A 23,953-nucleotide genomic window follows, 5' to 3' on the forward strand; every position below is an offset into this window, starting at 1 on the left:
GACGTTTTTCTTGAGACTTTGAGGAAATAAATTCATTACCGTAACACATTTGTAATTATGAAATATGAATGAACAAAACTTTTTTTGGCCTTTTTTTGACAACAAAGACTTTCTTGTGATGAAGGGTGGTGGGTACCACAAAAAAATATTTATTACGAACAAATCATATTATTTTTGTACAAACATTTATTTCATCTCTGTAACATGGAAACAATTTTTTACATCGATTTTCATTGTGATTTTGTTTATAAACATTACATTGAAAAAACGATAACACAGCAGTGAACAGGCTCTTTCATATTTAATTAAAATATTAGACATTATGAATAATTAATTAATGTAACTGTAAAAATTCATCAAAAAATGTAAATTGCGGTAATGAAAAAATGTAACGGTAATGAATAACAATGTTTCAGAAATGAACACTTCATAATTTAACTATTTTAATTACACATAAACAATAAAATGAATTGCCATCTACTCCTAAACTCCCCAATCTATTAACAAGCAACTATATACAGTCACCTCCAGACCCGGGCAGACGAGCAGCGGCAGGTGTTAGCCGACCAGCTAGCGGGGGAGACCGGGGGAGAGCAGCCGGCGGACCCGCAGAGTTAAAAATGACAGCTCCGGTGGCTTGGTGCTTTCCTTTTTTTTTTTTTTTTTTTTTTTTTGGGGGGGGGGGGGGCGCAGACCAGTGAGGCGGCAATTTCTGCAAAATTGTAGTGAGGCGGTGGCCTATACCAGCGGGGCGGCCTGCCTCGTCGGTCATATAGGAGGGGAGACACTGTAATATTTGTTCCAATACTTTTGCTCACTTGAAAAGTGAGTGGGCTCAAAGAAAAGGTGCTCTGTCCTGGGTTGTTTAACACATCTAGATGTAATTACCACAAAATAAAAGCTGGAACTCTGAACTTTTGTATCATATTCATCTTTTATCTGAAACCCAAACGTCTTCAGTATACAACAAAAACAAAGGAATTGAACTTGCTGTTCCAATACTTTTGGAGGTGACTGTACATGCATAATATATACATATCATAGTTTGTTGTTCCTGTTCAATACATTCTTCTTTGGCGTGTGTGTGTGTGTGTGTGTATGTACATACACACGTGGACAAAATTGTTGGTACCCCTCAGTTAAAGAAGGAAAAACCCACAATTCTCACTGAAATCACTTGAAACTCACAAAAGTAACAATAAATAAAAATTTATTGAAAATTAAATAATCAAAAACAGCCATTACTTTTGAATTGTTGATTAACATAATTATTTAAAAAACAAACTAATGAAACAGGCCTGGACAAAAATGATGGTACCTCTATAAAAGATTGAAAACTATTTGACCAGAGTGACATGATTAACTCAGGTGTGTCATTTAATTGACATCACAGGTGTTTCCAAACTCATAATCAGTCAGTCTGCCTATTTAAAGGGAGACAAGTAGTCACCCTGCTGTTTGGTGAAAAGGTGTGTACCACACTGAACATGGACAACAGAAAGCGAAGGAGAGAATTGTCCCAGGACATCCGAAAAAAAAATTATAGACAAACATCTTAAAGGTAAAGGCTATAAGACCATCTCTAAACAGCTTGAAGTTCCTGTGACAACAGTGGCTCATATTATTCAGAAGTTCAAGACCCACGGGACAGTAGCCAACCTCCCTGGACGTGGCCGCAAGAGGAAAATTGATGACAAATTGAAGAGACGGATCGTTCGAATTGTATCCAAAGAGCCCAGAGCAACCTCCAAAGAAATTAAAGGTGAACTCCAAGGCCAAGGTACATCAGTGTCAGATCGCACCATTCGTCGTTGTTTGAGCCAAAGTGGACTTCACGGGAGACGACCAAGGAGGACACCACTGCTGAATAAAACTCATAAAAAAGCGAGACTGGAATTTGCAAAAATGCATGTTGACAAGCCACAAAGCTTCTGGGAGAATGTCCTTTGGACAGATGAGACCAAACTGGAGCTTTTTGGTAAGGCACATCAACTCTATGTTCATAGACTCAAAAACCAAGCATACGAAGAAAAGAACACTGTCCCTACGGTGAAACATGGAGGAGGCTCAGTAATGTTTTGGGGCTGCTTTGCTGCATCTGGCACAGGGTGTCTTGAAAGTGTGCAAGGTACGATGAAATCTGAAGACTATCAAGGCATTCTGGAGAGAAATGTGCTGCCTCGTGTCAGAAAGCTTGGTCTCAGTCGCAGGTCATGGGTCTTCCAACAGGACAACGATCCAAAACACACAGCCAAAAACACCCAAGAATGGCTGAGAGAAAAGCGTTGGACTATTCTAAAGTGGCCTTCTATGAGCCCAGATCTGAATCCCATTGAACATATGTGGAAGGAGCTGAAACATGCCATTTGGAGAAGACACCCATCAAACCTGAGACAACTGGAGCTGTTTGCTCATGAGGAGTGGGCCAAAATACCTGTTGACAGCTGCAGAACGCTCATTGACAAATACAGAAATCGTTTAATTGCAGTGATTGCCTCAAAAGGTTGTGCAACAAAATATTAAGTTATGGGTACCATCATTTTTGTCCAGCCCTATTTCATTAGTTTGTTTTTTTAAATAATTATGTTAATCAACAATTCAAAAGTGATGGCTGATTTTGATTATTTAATTTTCAATAAATTTTTATTTATTGTTACTTTTGTGAGTTTCAAGTGATTTCAGTGAGAATTGTGGGTTTTTCCTTCTTTAACTGAGGGGTACCAACAATTTGTCCACGTGTGTAGGCTTTGTCATTGTTCACATCAAATTTCTTTAATGTCTTCCAAATAATACCAGACCTTGTCACCAGCAAATTTGATGAAGGGGATGTAGAAACGGTTGTCACCCGCACAACTCATGTTATCGACCTCATATTGGCCACCAGCAAACTGGATTATTGAGGAAAAAAAGATTCATTAAAATAGCAAAATGCTGACGATCATGAACTTGCTGTTTTGAGTATTATGTGATTATGACCACCATCTGAACTCATGGGTGTAACCATGCATTCTTTGGAAGTGACAGGTCTCACCCAATATTGTGGTAATGCCAGTGTTTAATTTGTGCTGGATACTTGATCCTTTGATTGAACTTCGGATATTTACACACTTAACTCCCTTTTTATGTTTTTAACTTGTCTTAAATCTACCTGTGTAACAGTGCCAGGGTACAGGTCTCCATCATAGTCCACAAGGACCCAAGTTCCAACTTTGATCATCTTTTCAGACTCTTCTTGTTTCCTGTGAGTGAAAACAAACTCCTTTGCAGTGAAGCAGTCACAGAAGTGACTACAAAAACATGACACCTCTCTAAATTTGATTCTCCCAGGCTCGTTTGCAACAATCTTTGGAGAAAATGAAGAAAGTTTAGTCATTTACAATATGAAAATATACAGCCTAGACAGATTGATCATTATTATTAACATCGTTTAGATGTGGTTATGGCCCTATAGTACAACGTACACAATGTGAAGAGCAAAAGGAACAATTTCACAAATGTGTGTTCTGCTATTCTCTTTCCCTTATTTAGGCCTATCTTTCTCTTTCTTTTTCCTATACTCCTGCAGAAGTACTGGGTCGCTGTAAATTTTCTGTCTATGTTTCTCCACCCTAGCTCTTGATGCAGCTCTCTTTTTTTCACTTTCTTTTATTCTTGAGGAATTTCGGTTGGCATAAGTCAGTAAAACAATATGGACAATAATAAACATTTTAATCATTATGTAATAAACAACAACATTTATGAATAGTTTATGTATTCTAAACGTTTTCTTATTTTTTAAATAAACTGTTAATTACCGTAATCTTATCTTTCATTACCGCGACAGGCCTCCAAATTACACGGTAATGAAAGCTACGCATTACGGTAATGAATGACATTTACCTAAGCTAGCTTAAAATGGCAGTATGCTATAATGACTCAGCAAAAAATTTTAACCAGCAGTGCCAGCTCTCTACTACTTTCTTTACAGTAAACTATCTAATTGAAGATTTTTTTAAGAACATGAAATATTACACATTACGGTAATGATCATCTATGGTGTGGAAGTAGACAGATGTAACAATTAACTTAAGGATTATCAACATCAAAAAATGCCAAACAATCTTACCTTGCAGCCATCTTTCCTCTTGTGTTCTTTGTGATGCATTATGGGTAAGAATAACTTTATTTAAAATAACGCTGTGATTATGACAGGGCGATGAACAAGGTGCAACGGTAATGAAAGCTGCATGTTAGGACACTCCATTTCCCTCAAATATTTTTTCATACAAGTTAGGTAACCATTATAGCTTATCATAATCTACTAAATAATATAGTTTTAAACAGATTTATATAATTTTCTGTAAATTTGCTTGAATATTCATGATGCTACATTGAGGTGAAACCATTAAATTTTTTCACTGGACGCATTACGGTAATATTTCAGGTTTCAGGTCAAGTATGTCCCTAAAATCTTTGAAAACATAGCTTAGGTTGACTTAATGAGAATCACCCCAAAGGAGTCCAACATCACTGAGTACAAAGGAGACATCTTCTTAGGAAATAAGTGGCTCCTGGTGTTTGAAAAATTGGACATCACCCTGTGGGACTATGTGTTGAATTTAGCACAGCCAATGCGACTGGAACACGTCCGTACAGTTATTCAGCAGGTGTGACCTTCTATTGTCTCCTTATATTTCTCTCCTTCAGTGGTGCTAGAATCAACATCGGTGGTTCAGGAACCTTTACAACTTCTACTTTTATTGTCATGTGACAGATTTCTTTAACAAACTCCTGATAAATGTTGTTACTTGCAGATGGCTGTTGCTTTGAATGCAACAAAGAGTGCTGGCATAATCCACACTGATGTGAGGGAGGATAACATCACGATGGTGGATCGCGTGAAGCAGTCCTTCGGGTTCAAGCTCATTGACTTTGGTTTGGCCAAGTACAGGTCCAAAGCCAAAGCAGGAAAGCTACTCCAAGTACCTGAATATAGGTAGGAAATACTGATACATTTTAAAGATTGAGAAATCTTGAATTCAGCGCTATCTCCTTACTGTCGAGTGCGTCACATCTTCATTTGATGTTTTTTCCACATTCAGTGCTCCAGAAATCACCCTGGGCCTGCCGTATTCAGAGGCCATCGACGTTTGGTCCTTAGGCTCCGTGATGGCCTGGATGATGACTCAAGATAGTCTCTTCAGATCAGACAAAGACTCAGAATACTGGACAATGAGTGAATTACTGCAGCTGAAACACATTAGAAGCCGTCACAGGATTAGCTTCAGGTCTAACATGGTGTTATGTTTTGTTTGCAGCTCCGACGCATGATCCGTCTGCTGGGTCTGCCGCCGCAACATCTCATCCATGCTGGCTGGAGATCACCATTATTTTTTCAGAAAAAGTCTAATGGTTTGTGGCAGCTGAAGGTACAATACTCCTACTGTGATTTTACCTCTGACCTTTACTCACTCAATGAGACAAAGACTTTAGTAAGCATCATTGTTTTCTTCTTTCAGACACCTGGAGAGTGTTTTGAGAAGGATCTCTTCTACTGCGACCGCACAGTTTACAGGTTGGACTCTCTGGATGAAATGAAAACGGTAGGTAGTTTAGGAAGCAGCAGCTAGTTGCTGAAAAGTCCCGTTCATTTATGGTAATCACATTTGACGGTGGAAGGTGATTTGACCGCTGTTGGACTTTCCAAATGTTTTCTGCACCAGGTGTATTCTGAGACGGACAACCCAGCAGAGGCTGATGAGAGGAGGGAGTGCATCGAGCTGCTGAAGGCGATGCTTCAGTGGGATGAGGACGACAGAATCACCCCCAGTGGTATCCTCAACCATCCTTTCATCACCAAAAACTACCTCAACAGCAGCTCCCCCACCAGGAGTTGGTAAGTGTGTTTCTATTTACTTTGTACACAGGTTGTGAGACATTAGCAGCCCAGCAGGTGACAAAAGACTGATATGGACTTTTGCTGATTTCCATGTTTACATTCTCTGCTTGTCGCATGTAAACCCAACAGTGTATGTTTCCTTTTTTAGCGATGAACCTAAACCCTCCACCAGCAAGTTCATCATGGTTAAGCCTGCAGACCCAGAAAACAGAATTAACCTGACAGGTTTGCCTGATGAGAACAGTGACCTGATGATTGGTGAGTATGAGGACAGTGACCTGATGATCGGTGAGTATGAGGACAGTGACCTGATGATCGGTGAGTATGAGGACAGTGACCTGAAGAGCTGTGAGTATGAGGACGACAGAATCACCCCCAGTGGTATCCTCAACCATCCCTAATAGAAATAAATGTGGCTCAGCAAACATATTATGTCTCCACAGGCAGAAATCCTGAAAAAGCTCATGAGCCACAACTCAAAGGAGTCCAGCATCATTGAGTACAAAGGAGACGTCTTTGTAAAAAAATCAGCGGCTCCTGGTGTTTGAAAAATTGGACATCACCCTGTGGGACTATGTGTTGAATTTCGCACAGCCAATGCGAATGGAACACGTCCGTACAGTTATTCAGCAGGTGTGACCTTCTATTGTCTCCTTATATTTTTCTCCTTCAGTGGTGCTAGAATCAACATCGATGGTTCAGGAACCTTTACAACTTCTACTTTTATTGTCATGTGACACATTTCTTGAACAAACTCCTGATAAATGTTGTTACTTGCAGCTGGCTGTAGCTTTGAATGCAACAAAGAGTGCTGGCATAATCCACTGTGATGTGAAGGAGGATAACATCACGATGGTGGATCGCGTGAAGCAGTCCTTCAAAGCCAAGCTGATTGACTTTGGTTTGGCCAAGTACAGGTCCAAAGCCAAAGCAGGAAAGCTACTCCAAGTACCTGAATATAGGTAGGAAATACTGATACATTTTAAAGATTGAGAAATCTTGAATTCAGCGCTATCTCCTTACTGTCTAGTGTGTCACATCTTCATCTGATGTTTTTTCCACATTCAGTGCTCCAGAAATCATGGTGGGCCTGCCGTATTTAGAGGCCATCGACGTTTGGTCGTTAGGGTGCGTGATGGCCGGGATGATGACTCAAGATAGTCTCTTCAGATCAGACAAAGACTCAGAATACTGGACAATGAGTAAATTACTGCAGCTGAAACACATTAGAAGCCGTCACAGGATTAGCTTCAGGTCTAACATGGTGTTCTGTTTTGTTTGCAGCTCCAACGCATGATCCGTCTGCTGGGTCTGCCGCCGCAACATCTCATCGATGCTGGCCGGAGACCGCGATTATCTTTTCAGAAAAAGTCTAATGGTTTGTGGCGGCTGAAGGTACAATAGTCCTACTGTGATTTTACCTCTGACCTTTACTCACTCAATAAGACAAAGACTTTAGTAAGCATCATTGTTTTCTTCTTTCAGACACCTGGAGAGTATTTTGAGAAGGATCTCTTTTACTGCGACCGCACAGTTTACCACCTTTTAATATTTAATTTTCTTTTTAAATGCTTCATTGTATTTTCTGTTTAATTCCTATTTAACATTTTATTGTCTTTATGATTTAATTTTCAAATTAAACATTTAATGTTTTTAATTAAATGTCTTGTCTTTTAAAGGTTTAATAATCTAATTAAATGGTTTGTATATTTTATAAATATTTAATATTCTTCTTTTTTTTAATTAATATGTTTATTTGGAAGTTTGACATAGAAACTGCAGGACAGTCACATTGGCCTTGTATATACATGTACATTTGAAGGGAAAAGAAAATATTTAAACTCATACAAGTCATGTAACATCTTATCTCTACGATTCCAAATCTATACAATTTCTTACTGCACCAAATTGTTCTGCCCTTGAAAATTTTTTAGTTTTTTGTAATAACAACTTGAAAATAGAAACTTAAACAATTATATATACCATATATATATATATGTATATATATATATATATATATATATATATATATATATATATATATATTTACCTATCTAAGCCACTGAACACTGGAGGGAGATATAGTGGACTTCCATTGCAAAAGAAGATCTATTTAATATTCTTCTTGTTTAATTGTATTTTTTAAATGTTGAATTATCTAAAATATTTCATCTTTAATGTTTTATATTTGTGTATAAATTTGTTTAATTTCATAATTACATGTTTTGTATCTTCTGTTTAATTATCTAATTAAATATTTTGTCTAATATAATTTAATGTTTATTGTTTTAGTTTCATCATATTGTTTTTTTCCTTTGATTTAATTGCTTTTTCTAATGTAGTTTATTTCTTTTCTCTGTCAAGACTTTAACCCCAACCTTAAAAATGAAACAAACCCTTAAATCACAACGAAAATACTTCTGTTGTCAGAATCATGAGTTAGTTATTCATTTTATCAATTCAACTTTATTTGTTTAGCATCTTTCACACAGATGACGAAACTAAACAAGCAAAGAGGGAAAGAAAACAATGCTAAAACTATGATTAAAACTCAAAAACAATTAAAAAAAAAAGATTTAACATGGTAATAAAATCTCTTGTGTCCAGGGGATGGAGGGAGTTTATTGAAGTCTTCTTGGGCTCACACAGTAAATCATTTAAAATACAAACTTAATATTCAGTCTAAGTAAACTGGAAAGTGCAGAGCGACAGAAGAACCAACAATATCTCCTGTTTGCTCCTTCAATGAATCGACTCTTCTTGTGCTTCCACACCAAAGAACTACAGACTCTTCACAGCCTGCTTAAACTCTTCATACAGGACCTCACCACACAGGTCAAGAAGGTTTCCTTCTAATTTCTACTCTGAAGCTCACCTTCTCCTGCTCAAACTGCTGACAAATGTTTGTGCTGCTCTAAAGTCTGGTCTCCAGAACTTCCTAAAAACTCTCAAAGTCTCTTCTGCTGCAGGTTGCTTTGTAGAACTGTTTCAGAAAACCTCACTAAACCACATGGAGGCCTCAAGATAGTCGTCCAAATGAAACCGTACAAAAACCAAACGAGCACAACCCAAACACTAAAGTCTCCTGCAGCTTACCAGAGAATCACATTTACCAAGACAACTATCCAGTACAAAGCCCTAAAACACATTAAAGAGGATTTTACTGCTGGAAGCCAATGCCTAAAGAACAAACTAAAGCAATGGAGCCAAACCCGGTAACCTTGCCAGCAAGTTGATTTCTCGCGATATTTGTGAGTTCAAAAATCTCTCAAGAAACCATCTTGCTTCGCTCCCGCCTTCACTTTTCATACAGCACCAAGTTGGTTCGCGGCCAATCACGCAGCAGTATTCGTGTGTGGGGCGGGATAATGGGTGGGATATCCGGGTGTGACGACAACACCAAGCGCCAGTAGATCAAAACAAACACGGCAACGGAGGACAACGATCGTGTAGATGCTGCTATTAAGTCAGTTTTAGCTGAATCTCCTATCGCTTCTTTGAAGGAAGAACAACGAGAGGCGCTTTGCGCATTTCTGGATGGTAAAGATGGTTGTGCTTTTTTACCTACGGGTTTTGGTAAGAGTTTAATCAACCAATTGGCTCCGCTCGTTGTGACGACATATTAAAGTTTACCGCGATTGGCTAAAAACAAACCTGTCAGAGGCAGGACATACTATTGCATTGTCCAATCCGTGCCTCTTTCCTCCGAACGGATTTACATGGAGCGGTCCCAGATTGATATTGTGGAGTACTATCAAGTACTACACAATTATTAATCTGGCTATTGCCAGGTTACAAACCCGGTTCAGTGAAGAGAAGCAGAGGAAATGTTTGACTGCAGACATAAAGCAGGAAGACACTGAGCTGCTCAGGTGTTCCTGATAACACCAAGCAGCCACCTGGACAGCCAATAGGAACGCAGCTTACTGGAAGTCCAGACGGCTGGCTTAGTGAAGGAAATTTAGTTTAAAGTTGAAACAGAAAGTTAACAAAGAAAGTTGAAAACCACCTTCTGATACCTGAAATGTCTGAGTTTTCACACAAAGAACACCTGAACATGTCAAACTGGTTTCATAGTAGAACCTTCACTAATATGGTGTGTTGCTCAAAAAACATTACGACCGTCTGTCTCAGGTCGCCAAGGAAAGGCACAAAAAAAGGACAAACGCTGGTTTCCAGGGCATTAGGCGGACATTTATTTGAAAGAGTAAGTTTACAACAACACAACATGTGAGCAGAAAAGTCACAAAGTCTGTCTTTAGCTGAAAATATTAGTTTTTGTCTTTTTTATTGACCAAACTTTTCAGGAAGTAGATGAAGAATAATTAAAGCTCTCATGTAGAAATCCAACTTATTTTGGATCCTTGTGGAGAGTTTAGTGTTAGAGTTTGTAAAGCTGTTGTGTTTTTAGAGTCACATGGATTGTTTCGACATTTAATAACTGAGTCCTGAAATAAAATTACAGTTGTGGATTTCTGTCATTTAGTCTGGGCTAAACAAATAACAGCAGTCATTATGAAGAGTCTGGACTGAGGTTTCTCACTTGATCAAAACATGAAAATTAGGTTGGTTTAAAGGAATATTCCACCTTAAATCTTTGAATGTTGACCTAAAAGGTTGGTTTCAGGAAGTATTCCACCTACAAGGTCCTCGCACATTGACCTTAAAGGAACATTCCACCAAAAATCCCTGGACATGCACCTAAAATGTTGGTTTAACCGAGTATTCCATCAAAAATCTTCAAAGAGACCTGAGGGGCTGGTTAAAAGGAATATTCCACCTAAAACTCAGACCCAAAAGAATGATTTAGAAAAAAGACCAAAGACCAAAAAAATTAGTATGAAGGAATATTCCACCTGAAATGTAGACCTGAGAAGTTGGTTTGGAAGAATATACCATCCTAAACATCCTTAAATGTAGACTAAAAGACGGTTTGGAAGAAAATTCCACCTAAAATCCTCGAATGTAGACCTAAAAGATAAGTTTAATGGTATATTCCACCTAAAATTCACTGTGGACCTTGGAGATTGGTCTGATGGTATATTCCACCCAACATCCTTGAACATAAACTTAAAAAGTTCATTCAAAGGAATGTTCCACCTAAAATCCTTCAATGTAGACCAAAAATCTTGGTGTAAAGGAGTATTCCACCTTAAATGTAGACCTAAAGGATGGTTTGGAGTAATATTCTACTCTAAAACCGTCCAGTGTAGACCTAAAACCTAACTTTGAGCAAATGAATGCAGTAGTAATGTAGGTCATAATTATTTGAATATTTTTTGATATTGTAGATGTACTCCACGGGCCGGGTCGGACCCCCTGGCGGTCCGGTACCGGTCCACGGACCGTATACGTGTGGCCCCTCCGCACACAGTATACATTACAAGTAATATTCTCAACCTGTGTCTTCTACTCATGTGGATGTTACTTTGAGAGGTACTTCCAACCTAAAACTTGTTCCAGACCAAGCAAACCCTGTAATGGCACCCACTGATGGCGATGTAAGACCTTTTTATCCAGTGGCTGGAGGAGGACGACCCAGCTACAAACTAATTCCATTTCTTAAACATCAGTGAAACAAGCTCTCTACTCACCAGCAAAATTCATCTGTTTTCTTATATTTAAAAACTGTAACTGTTAAATGCGCTGACTGATAGATTCAAATAGGGAAAGAAGACACTTAAGTCAGACGTTCTTTATGAAATTTCCAAGTGTAAACAGTGCAACTTTTATTGATTTGTTTTTAAAAGAATTTTCTATGACACAGTGCATGTTGCGGACATTGCTCTGCACATAAGTGAAAGTACACGAGGCCACACTAACAACCAGCTTTAATGAAGTGATGTCGAAACAGCAGTTTAAGTCGAGCATGTATCTAACTGGCAACAACAACAACAACAAAAAAACAGTGCAAAGAAATGTCTGCAAGTTAAATGAAGTCTTAATGACAACGGAGGTGTACAGTGTAGCATCATCGCTGCACGGCTTTAGTGTGTGTGTGTGTGTGTGTGTGTGTGTGTGTGTGTGTGTGTGTGTGTGTGTGTGTGTGTGTGTGTGTGTGTGTGTGTGTGTGTGTGTGTGTGTGTGTGTGTGTGTATGTGCATGTGCAAATGTGAAATTAAAGCTGTAATCAGGATGGCAGCCCGGCCACAAAGCTGTGACGAGGGTTTGTTACCGTTTCATGTTAAACTGCAGGCTGAGGCTTGAAGGAAATATGTTTACTATATGGCATTAATCTCATGTCTACATCATCAGTCCAGCTATGATGACGCCACGTCGGCTTTTAAAGGACCATGCCAGTGTTTTATCATGTTGTTGCCCATTTACTAAAAATCTGTCAGTATTGTTTCATGCATAAATGATTAGCAGCATATTAAATACTTGATCATTGAAGTCATTCATCAAGTAAAAATGCCCAATATTTGATGGTTCCATGTCTGCTTTAGGTTATAAATTAAAGGAACCATGTGGGTATTTTCTGTCAACAGTTGACATTCACCTTTAAACAATTGCATTTCCTTCCTTACGAACATTCCCGTTTTTATTTGTAAAGATTTTGAAGCCAATGTTTCTATCCTAATCAAACGCTACATTTACTGTCTGCCATTTTGTCTGAATTCTGAATGTACACGTTTTCCAAAAAATCTGCCATGAAACAAAAACTCCAACATGTTTGCTACTTTATGCTAATAATCTTACAATGCAATATGTAGTGTCTTTCAGATGCAGAAATCACAATTAGGCAGCACTTGTTAACGATGATGTAAGAAAAAAGTAACTCACTCCTGCCTGTAGCACTATCAGTAACAAACACAAAAGGTACCTTTAAAGAAAACTATACTGTGGGAATAATTCTTCAGTACAATGACTGTCATATGCAGCTTTATTATTCTCGTACATCACTACCAACCATACTACACAACCCTGCCTTTTAGTCAGCTTTCATCTTATGAAACTACTTGCTGAGACTTGAAACTTGCTTGCGTTGTCTAATCCATACAGTAGGCATGTCAGCATTTACTATGTTTTCCCCAAAGTTAGTCATTGTTACTTGGCAATGCCTGATTAAATGTTAACTGACACTTACCATACAGCGTTGCCACACAGCAGTGATGCAACTTTGACAAAAACAGACTCAGACATGATGTTCACTGAGATTATCGGTTTCAAGTCTCTGCAGGTGGAGTTTCATTTTCATGCAGGGCTGACTGGTAGAAAAAACAACACTTAATTTGTAGTAAATGGGCTTAAAACACCACTGTGGTTCCTAAACTTCAGTGATGACATGATGGCTGCTGTAGAAGTGTTAACAAGCCTCTGCACCGCTCACAAGTGTCTACAACTTTCTCCCAAACTGGTGTCTGGAGACAAAACACCAATTTGATTTAGAAGGCACAGACATAAAGTTTGCACAATGACTGAAATCAATTTGAAAACATTAAACCCACAACCTTGACCTCCAACACAACCCTTGACCATAGTTGTAGCTCTGCTATGTGAATGCCTCTCATCACCCCACACCCTCCCCTCAGTATCATAGTACTTTATATCTGAAAGAACAAAATAAAACATGGCTGGTACTTCAGTACTTCGTCCACCTAGTGGAAGAGCTCATAAATCTTACTTTTTTAAACTGTTATTTAATCCCTTTGAGTGAGTAATAAGAAGAAACAGAGTGAGACTCTCGGCCACTTTCTTCATCTGGGTCCCCACAATGTTTTGATGAGAGAGAGAAGCCGCTCTGTAAACAATTAATCACTGCTGATGTGAAGGAGCTCCTGATCACACGAGGGAGAAAATCCTGAGAACAACGGACTCGGTTCATTTCTCTTCTCTTGTGGAAATTAATGGAATCATTCATCTGCACGTTTTCTCTTATCGTTTGTCCATGTCTTTGTATATGCAAACTTTTTTCATCTAATAAGAAAATATTTGTGGAAGGTTAAATGAAAATATACAATTATTAATACAATAGAATACAGAGCTATAGGTTAAAGGTGATTAAAAAAAACAGATTGATTGTATCTCCCTTTACAATGCACGCATTTTCCTTGGTTTGAAAGGCAAAAGAGGTAAAGTGTATAAGAAAAAGGCAGCCTGTTTTGTCGTCCAGAAGGCTGGTGCTCAAGGATTAGGCGATTGCTTTTGCTTCAGGTAAGAAAGCCTCCCAGTACTTTATCAGCTGGAGAAACACAAGAGCAAGAAACAACTGTGTGAGCTTCACTGTCATAATAACAAGAACTTCATACCTGAATGTCTCTGCAGTCTTCCTCGTTTTGAATCACTTTGTCAACACAGAGCAAAAACAATTGATAATCTGAACGAGATAAACATAAAGCAACAAACAACTTTGACAGACATTAAGTATCTGCTGCTTTTTGTCAGTTTTACATCAAACAAAATGGAACCTTTCAGGGTTCTGGGCTGTTGGTAGGAAAAACAAGCATTATGAGGATGCTGCTTTGGGCTCCTGACACTTTGAAAGACAATTTTTTGGGGGATATTTTATGTACAGTGCAGTCAATCGTGTACAAAACTCTCAACACTGTCTGCAGTACATGTAGCAGAGTACATATCAGAGCTGAGTAGATGGTGCTGCAGAGTTGAGTAGAGTCCTTATGGCAAGTTGCTAACTAGTTTGAGAAATACATAGCTGTATAGTAAAGAAACAAAGGCTCCATCACTTTCCCTTTTCAATATATTTTTAACACAAACATCAAAATGTTGGTCGATGTGTTGATATCGAAATGTTTTTATTCCTAATAATCAGGATTGACCTCATAGGTGCTCAGGTTTTGGTCACTGTGCCTATTTTTTTACTAGTAGAAATTCAAATTATGTTGCGCTCATTACGTTTTTGTGCATAATATCATCAGTCACATGGCCAAGGATTCTTTTAGATTTGAAATAGTATTTTGGAATATGTCCTCATGTTTTCCTGGAGGGACTCACCTGTTGCTGAGACTGAAGCAGAGACTCCAAGTACTTGATTATCTGTCTTTTGAAATTCTTGGTCTTCTCTTTCTGTTGGAGAGAATTTTAATAAAAGGTGTATCATTTTCAACATTTTCAGCTTTTCAATAAGTGATGTGGAGGTGGCGAGGACAAACATTGGTACCTCAAAGCGGACGACTTCCTTGCGCACAGTTGCAGAAACTCTTTCAAAGTCTCTCTCGTACTGCGTCACTTTGGCCTCCCACTGTTCTCAAGGAGAGGAGAAAAGATCACAGTGGAGTCTCAATGTAACAACAAGTATGTTTAGTCACATTTACCCCTATACATGATATTGTTCATAGCAAAACCCATGGGGGTGATTAAAATCAAGCTCTCCGTTACAAATGATAACAGGAAGAGAAAATCAAAGTTCTTCAGACTTTGTTTCCAATCTTGAAAAGACCACATCAAACTCTGGAACTAAAAGGCGTCCCAGCGTCGTCCGAGTTATTTTCACTGTGTTGTTTTTGGCCTGTGTCGTACCTCAGCGATCTCCTCTTTGGCCAGCTGCAGCTTGTCCGGCTTGTTGGCCCACAGCAGCTTGGCCTCAGTCTCCCTCTTCTTCTGCAGCATTGCCTGAGCATCCTGCCAGCGCTGCCACACCTTCATCCGGTGATCAAAAGACCCCTGCAGGTCACAAGCGCACAGAGAATCATTCATGTTTACATTTGGCCACTCGCTACATAACCTTTTCAAAACAACTTTCCCTACGAGTCATTTTTTTTCTCTGTTAGTGGACACTTTGTTTATGTAAACTATATGAGATTGAGGAGCTTAGACGTCCAGTAACTGGCTCAGCTAATAGTCTCAGTACCCTCACGGCTCCCAGCAGACGGATGTAATCTGCGATCAGTTCTGCAAAACTGAAGGTGTCGTTTGCAGCTTGGTCCTGGTGTAACTGCTCCATCTTGTCTTCCACCTCAGCCAGCTGGGAGAGAGCTCGGGAAAGAGCGGTGTTGTCTTCTGCGCTGCCCAGCATGGCTGTACTTTTGGCAAAGCTTGCTGTGTTCAGTGACAACTCTAGAGAGGAGGAGGAAGTCAGAAGTTAGTGCAAATAGAAGAATTTTTACACTGTTTATTGGTAAAAAAAAATAGAGTGACATATTTTGCTGGCATGACTGAAGAATAAAGGCTGTACTACTGTGTACTATAATTTCTGATAAACATCTAGGTGGGATCCTTTATGGGGATATCATTTGGGGGAAGATGTATGATGAGCATTAAAGCCACAATGTGCAAGATTTTTTTTAAATTTCTACGTTTTGAATCCCTAAGTGGCCGCATCAAGAATGACGGTGTGGCCCCATTAAATTGAAAGCGTTTTCTTGTTTTTTTGCAAAATGAAAGATCAGCTATCAAAACATTTAAACTGCAATCACAAAATGCACAAATCTGAATCTATAAAATCTGAATCTACACATCAAAGCTGAAGAAAGCATCCAAGTGATAAATGATGCTTAAGTTTAGAAACGTCCCTTTATATCTGGACAGAAGATGACTAACCTTTCCTGTGGATGACCAGAGATTCGACCAGCGCGTGGAGCTTCCTGAACTGCTGGTCTGCAGATTCCACCTCCTGCAGCTTCTCTTCAAACCACTGAAGAAAAAAATGTTGTTAGTATGAGGGCAGCACTAAGGTCTGCTGGTGTAATAAGCGTTTAGATGCTGTATTTAAATAAAAGGTAAAAATACTCCATTACAAGTTAAAGTTCTGAGTGAAAACTCCTGCATAAGTAAAAGTACATGAAGATCTGCAGTAAACTGTAGGTAAAGTATAAAGTAAAAGCAGTTCTTTGGTTCCTCTGACTGACATATTTTACCATTCTAAGATTATCAGTGAAGCATCAGTGTGTCAGCAGCATGTTGCTGTTGGAGCTGGTTTGAACTACTTTATATACAATACTGGTAAGAAAAAAAAAGTTCTGATCCACAGATCTGCTTTCAGTTCTGATTTTTTTTCAGCTCGTCATTGATTTTTATTTACATATTGGATCCTTTTAACATTTACTGAAATGAAACTGTGTGATGTTTTGTGGCAAAAAAAAAAACTATTTGGTGGAATCGTTAATAGATTAGACAACTGAAATGTGAGCCCAACTACACGCTGCTTTTTGTAAGATGTTGGAAGTCAAAAAGAATAGGAACCTCTGGTTTAATCTTTGAAAATGTGGAGTACTTTAAAAGTTTCTTATAGTTTCCATTGTGTCCACTAACATGTAGTGGACTTGAAGTATAAAGTAGCATAACATGGAAATACTGTATTGTACCTTTGTATCGTATTTAAACAAAAGCACTTTCCATCACTATCAAGATCCCATTCCACATCACCGCTGAAAAGTTTGGGGTCACCCAGACAATTTCACGTTTTCCATGAAAACTCACACTTTTATTCATGTGCTAACATAACTGCACAAAGATTTTCTAACCATCAATTAGCCTTTCAACATCATTAGCTAAAAATCAGTCGTTTCCAGCTAGAACAGTCATTTACCACATTAACAATGTCTGTATTACAGATTCATTTAACGTTATTTTCATTGAAAAAAAATGATTTTCTTTCAAAACTAAGGACATTTCTAACTGATCCCAAACTTTTGAATGGGAGTGTACACAAACATTATAACTTTAAAGTTTAATTTTAATATTTTTGTCAGTCTCTTATGGTAATGAAGACTGGCTTGTGTGACATCAACAGCAGCATTACTGAACATAAATCCCACAACCATAAAGATCCAAACATTAAGCTATGTTTTGATACTGTGCTGTTTCATGCATCTGCCTGAATGTGCCACCAGCCTCTAGCTGGAGGTCGGTACTCGAGTTTTACTCAATGAACATGAGCGCTTTAGAGTAAAACAGAGAGCTTTCCTGATGGACAAATGACCTGGTGCATCAGAGCTTCTCTGGAAAAGAAAACACTGTGAACAGCCAAAGTGTGTGTTTGCAGCTGAACTCACCACGTCTGACTCATTCATCTTGATGGTCATTTTACTGACAGCATCTGTTGCTTTGTTGATCATTTTAAGGAAACCGGCGCCGCTCAGAGCCTGGGTGCTCACTGCTCTGGGCAACTGAAGACACACCACATGTTACAAAGCAGCTGTGAGCAGATCACACTCAAAAATATGATCAAACTTCACATGTAAAAAGGAATGAGGCAGACGTAAACAGCAGAAGAATAATGCATCTTCCTAAACATGCTCCCTCAATTTGAACGCAATTTCTAAATGCAATAAAGATAATTTGATGAGGAAATGACTTTGCGCAGTCACAGTGACCCAGGTGTAAAATGAAATAAATGTGGCTTACGTCCTCCCTCTCCAGGAACTCTCTGACATCAGGATCTTGGATAAGTGATGGATGATTTACCACCCTCTGCAGATACCTGTTCAGTGAGTAAACACACAAAAAAGCCTCAATTTCCTGCATGTACAGACACTGCAACATCATATCAACTTAATAATGTAGAGAGGTGAGTAACAGATGTTTATCCCCCCCCCACACAGAAAACAAGTGGAAGTACACTGTGTGTGTTGTAACTGAATTATTTCATCTTTCTAACCTTTCTAAAGCGCCTCTCCTTCTCTCAACAAAGTCCGCAGATGAAGAATCTTCTTTTCCCACCTTCACCTTTGTCATCCCTGTGCAAGACAGCATTCACTCTCTTAGCTGATGGAGATTAGACACCAAGCTACAGATGACATAAAAACAAGACAAAAAGGAAAGGAGAGCTAGTCAGCCTACCCAGGATGCTCTTCTCTGGTGGTGGAGGCACGATGAATCCATTTGGTCCATGCTTTTCAGAAAGCTTCTCGTACAGGCCGAGGAAGTCACTGAAGCGTCGCCTCACTGTAAATGTCTTGTTGCGGAACATGGGCAGTGTTGTCTGAAACGCACAGTGTTTTCCGCTTTAAGTTTTTGGAGTGAAAAAGAATGACATAATTGGATTTTATATGCCTACAGTAGCAGGTTTACGTTTAGTGAATTACAGCAATAAAATTGTGATGTAATCCACGTTTGCTCGGTGTATGGGCGTTCTTCCTACAACACGCTGAGCACTACTTCCCCTCTTGGCACACTGTTCCCGTACATCTGATGAGTAACTGTATTGGCTTCCTTGGGAGAAATGCAGATCAAGCAAAATGATTTATGCTGACAAGTGCATACCTGTGTGGATACTTTGTAGGCCATGTAAGCGTTCATACCGTCCCCTAAGGAAGAAAAAAAAACGCTCAAAAAAAAGAGGCAAAAGCTGATACAAATAAATCCAAAACTTAGCTACTTTATCACTAGTTTCCCATTCTTTCTGTGTTTTCACAAGTGTGAAAAAATTGAACAAAGTACTGACATAACCTTTATTTTCTTGATGCTCATGGTGCTCAAGCAGTTTGTAGCCTCTTTGCAATAAATTCAAAAATCCCTCAAACATTTTGCATTTAAAAGTATACTTGAACATTCATGTAGTAATAAAAATACTAAACCTCACCTATTTTCTCAGGGTCTTTGACAGAAACAAGGACTTCAAATTTGTCGTCCAGCTCTGCTTCTTCTTCTTCTTCCAACTGAAAACAAACCGAAAGAGAAAATTGAGATGGTGTACTTCTGTTGATCGCTCATTTTCTAACAGCAGATATAGAAAAACCTCTAAGTCCTTGAGGAAAAGTTGTGTTCAACTGGTTAAAGAGTGGCTAAAAATAACCATATCTTCTCTCAGTTTCTCAAAATTGTAATATTTTGGGGGAATAAAATGATGTGCAGGAATAGCAAATCCTCTAATGCTACTGATTGCAGTAACACTTGGAATTTCAATCTGCGTTCACATGCCTCTTCCAGGGCAGCAGACTGTGGCTTGGCCTGGCTGGCAGCTGCTGACAGGGAGGTGGGGGCGGAAGCAGACGGTTTGGCTGTCACGTCGTTCTTTCTCTCGGTCCGTGGACTGTCGAGAGAAAGCTCCACTGTGGCTTCTGTTTTACACAAGACAGACAGAGAAAAAACAGACTGAGGTCATAACATGCTGCAGTAAATGGAAATGAGTGGAGGGCTCATTATTTAATTTATACAGTGGGGCTGACCGGAATAAAACATGAGGTTTTATTAGCCCCGATACAAATCCGCATTGCTCACAGGCAGCTGTGTTGACGTCTGCTGGGTCACAGGAGTCAAATATTCCATCTATGCTAATCTGGGAGTAACACAGAGTTAGTTTTTTCTCGCATTTTCTCAACAGAACCATTCAGGAGTTTCTACAGCTTGGAGCCTTTTAAGAATATTTCACAGCAAACAATATACTTAAAATGTCAAGCAAGAATAAAAATGGGGCACCCACCAGAAAAGATATCTGCCTCCTCCTCAGAGTGGACTCCATTGGTCTTGGAGTTGACAGTGCTGGTGTTGCTGACGCTGGGTGTTGTGGTGACGGCTTCCTCAGTGAAGATATCTGCAGGTTCTGCTGGACTGCTGTCTAGCAGAGGTCCCCCGGCAGGAACAGCGGCAGCAGCTTTGGTGGTGACAGACTTCTCCTTCTGCTCTTTACTGACTGGTTTCTTTGAGACGGCTCCCAGCGGCTCACCAAACAGATCCTCATCTGCTTCACCAAAAAGGCTTTTCTGTTGCTGCTTGGCAGATTTAGTCTGTCGTGGTTCTCCAAATAAGTCGCTCCCCTCGTCTTCAAACAGGTCGATTGTTGCCCCGCTCGGTTTTTTGGCATCAGCAGCAGGTGCAGGTGAAGGATCACCGAGGAGGTCAACCAGCGGGTCGGCGATTTTGTCGCTAACAGGCAGTTGTTGTGTGTTGCTGGCGGGCAAATCAGCACCGAGGTCGATTATTGGAGCAGCGGAAGTTTCTTGTGCCTCCTCCTCAGCATCGCTTCTTATTTTTCCATCACCAGGTGAATCTGTAACCCCACTAGTAACTTCACTTTTATCCGCTGCTGCTTCAACAGTAACATCTGTCACCACCACTTCCTCTCTCTGCGCCTCAGTTTCACTTCCCAATATGTCAACAAAGTCATCTGAGGGTTCATCTAAAGGAATTTCAGCAACGGCACTTTCAGTTGTGGCGCTTATGTTGTTTGTCAGGTCGACAAAATCATCCGAAGGTTCGTTCACGGCTTCGCTCGCTGGTTTGTTTTCTGTTTGGCTGCTGATGGGTTCAATCAAAGGATCACTCATGAGGTCACTGGGAGGATTCATTAAAAGGTCACTGGGTTGACGGGCAGGTTCCAGTAAGGTTTCCACTTCGGCCAGTGTAGGGTTGCTCTGGAGACAAGAGGGGATTACCATTATAAATATTATTATACAATGGTCCAAGTCACACCATAAACATGGATCTAAAAACAACACTGAAACAATATCAAGCTCCATTCTTAAACTAATCCTGCAACACATTCTTGAATTGATTGAAGGTGATTCTGTGCCGAGCCTCCAGATGACACCTATGCAAGTGCCACTTTCTGTGGGAAATGCTGGCACAAAACATTTACTGTTAATGTTAATGTTGCAGCAGCAGACTTAAATAACCCTCATCAGTCCAGTGGGAAAAGACAGCAGAATAGGTCCTTGGACTAGGAGCGAAGACTGTAGTTTCCCAGTCATTTAATACTGAGAAGTAAGGAGCTTGTAACTGGAGAAAAGCAAAAACAAGCTGAAGCACTTATGTTTCAGAAATAGTTTTGTCAGTGCTCACAAAGAATGGATTGATAATGGATTGCTTTTAGTTGCCGTTTTATTAAGTGGATCGAGCTAAGACAAATGCAGCAGACACCTTCTACTTTTCTAATGGTTGCTCTGTGAAGCTCTCGTTCAAACTATTTTAAAGCGGTGTTTATTTAACTTAGTGAGAGATATATATGTCGGTGTTGTTGAATTGGATCGAGTTTAGGGCTGCAACTGGCAATTATTTTCACTGGAGTTGATTATTTTCTCGAATAATTAATTGTTTTGTCAGTTCAGTGATTCCCAAAACCCAATATGACGTTCTCAAGTGCCTTGGTTTGTCCACAACCCAAAAATACTCAGCTTTTTTGTCACAGAAGAGTATAGAAACCAGAAAATATTCACGTTTACAAAACAGTCATGATAGATTTTCCTTTTTTTTTTACTTAAGGAGAAACTCAGACCAATTATCAAACTGTTCCCTGTCCATTGTGATTGAAAAAGAATAAGTATTGTGATTTGATTAACAGTTTGAGTAATTTTTTTTCAAGCCAAAGTTGTAGGAAAAGTCTAAATACTCACAGACTTGCTGCTTTTTCCTCAGTTCTTTATCATTTTTAAACTAGCACTTTTGGGCTTCTGGTCAAACAAAACAAGGCGTGAGGATGTCACCTTTAGTTGAGCAGAACTTTTGACAATTATTGTTTGGCAATTCAGTTTACCGTCACAGAGGTGTAACGAAACCACAAAATAAAGATAGTCAAAAACTAATCAACTAATGTTGCAACTCTAGATGTAAACGTAGAAAACATTACAAATACCTCTCATGTGCAGTTTGAGCATTTCAGGCCACTTCGGTTCAGTGTTATAAAGATATGGCACCTTCTTCAGCTTCACTGAAAACAGTCTAAGTTACCAACCCCATAAAAATGTGGGCATAAAAATGGATGAACTGACTCTTAAACTCCCCTAGTAAACTGGCAAATGGAAAATAAAAATCTTCTATCACATGCTTTGGGTGTAGCTGCTAATTATTATCTTGTTGAGAAATGTTAAGTCTATAGTTCTTAACACAGCATCTCTGCAAAATATAAAGAGTAAAGGACAGATTAAACACGTGTCCTTAAGCAGGAGATCACTCTGAATCCCTTGGCCTATGCTGCATTTCCTAACATTACTTCTGCTATGAGCTCTGTTAACTGAAACATCCTGAGTGCTGACTCAGTCCAGCACTAAAAAATCAAAGACAGCAACTTTCCAATCTCTCCCCTGAACTTTGACTGGGGGAAAACATCCGGGTTCTGACCATGTGACCACAGCCTACTCACATGACAGGAGGTAGCTGGAGCCAGCTTTGAACCCTCATTGAAAATGTAGACTTCTGAATTTTAATCAAATAATAAAGATGCAACAGCGCAATCATTCTAGTGAACTGTGCCAACTTTCAGTAAACAGTCAAACCGCACTGACCTCATTATCTGCAGATGGCTGTGCTTAGACTGCTGTCCACTCTACCTATGCATGGCCTGACAGTCTGCACATCAGAAACCTGAGGGAGATATCCTGAGATTTGGTGCACGATAAACTGAGAGAGTGAAAGTTTCACACGATAAGCTTCACAGTAAACACCCACATGAATAGGAAGTACGGTGTGACCTGCTTTCCTCAACAAATCTCGACCAGAGTACTTCACTTTTCAGCTTACAGGAAGAAATCAATAGGAGTCAAGGGCGTTCGCAGCCTGTCACAGATCAGCACAACCTCTGTGAGCACACAGGTAGGACTGAATGTCTCCATCTGAACCCACACACACTGCTTTGATCATTGAACTTACAGTAAATGCTGTGAGTCGAACATTACCTGACAGCCGCTTATGTCAACATTATTTTCTTCTTTTAGAGTTTGTCGTACGGGTAAAATAGTTAAATGTCAGCTCGCACCTTCTAAAACTTTTGCTTCTCATTAGCTTTCTTCGTTGATGTTAGCTAACGAGTTGGCACCTTCCTCTGCAGCAAGTCACCGACAGTTAGCCGTGCCAGAGGCGGGATAGCTTAGCATGAAATTAAACCGAGACATACCGAGCCCATGAATAGGTCCCCTCCGTCGTCTTCATCACTGTCTCGGCCTGCGACGTCTTCGGTGTCCAGCACATCTTGGTCCTCGGAGTCGGGGAACGGAGGAGGACTGCGCTCCGAGCTGGTCGCCATCTTCAGTCTGTTTTAAAACACAAGGGGAGGTAACGTCAACTGCTCCCCTCCGCTCACTCTTCTTACGTGTCTCCTGGAGTTAGCTGCTAACGCTACCTCCGCTGCTGCTGCTGACAGGCTAAAGTTGGGCTACACACTGGGAAGGGGCTTCACCTCGGGCAACTGAACCGAACAAACAGGAGGAGGAGAGACGCCACGGAGGACGTGCAAACCGCCGCTGC

General features: G+C 39.7%; 1 protein-coding gene and 1 long non-coding RNA gene across 2 annotated transcripts; one reads left to right on the plus strand and one right to left on the minus strand.

The window, feature by feature from the left end:
* The first annotated feature begins 6,955 nt into the window (after positions 1-6,955).
* On the plus strand, positions 6,956-7,836 carry LOC127535043 (uncharacterized). The gene is made up of 3 exons (XR_007943674.1): positions 6,956-7,080; positions 7,163-7,273; positions 7,364-7,836. It is a non-coding gene; the product is annotated as an uncharacterized LOC127535043 (long non-coding RNA).
* A 3,734-nt stretch (positions 7,837-11,570) lies between these two features.
* LOC110966582 (sorting nexin-1-like) lies at positions 11,571-23,732 on the minus strand. The gene is made up of 15 exons (XM_022216001.2): positions 23,604-23,732; positions 20,199-21,129; positions 19,697-19,836; positions 19,359-19,434; positions 19,040-19,083; positions 18,617-18,758; positions 18,435-18,513; positions 18,182-18,257; positions 17,830-17,943; positions 16,376-16,469; positions 15,687-15,892; positions 15,356-15,499; positions 14,997-15,077; positions 14,831-14,902; positions 11,571-14,060 (listed from the first exon to the last, which is right to left on the minus strand). Exons 1-15 carry the CDS (start codon positions 23,730-23,732, stop codon positions 14,010-14,012), a joined length of 2,379 nt encoding a protein of 792 aa, XP_022071693.1. The 3' UTR covers positions 11,571-14,009.
* Between the last annotated feature and the right edge of the window lie 221 nt (positions 23,733-23,953).

This window comes from Acanthochromis polyacanthus, chromosome 8 (genome assembly GCF_021347895.1).
Source record: "Acanthochromis polyacanthus isolate Apoly-LR-REF ecotype Palm Island chromosome 8, KAUST_Apoly_ChrSc, whole genome shotgun sequence".
Lineage (NCBI taxonomy): Eukaryota > Metazoa > Chordata > Actinopteri > Pomacentridae > Acanthochromis > Acanthochromis polyacanthus.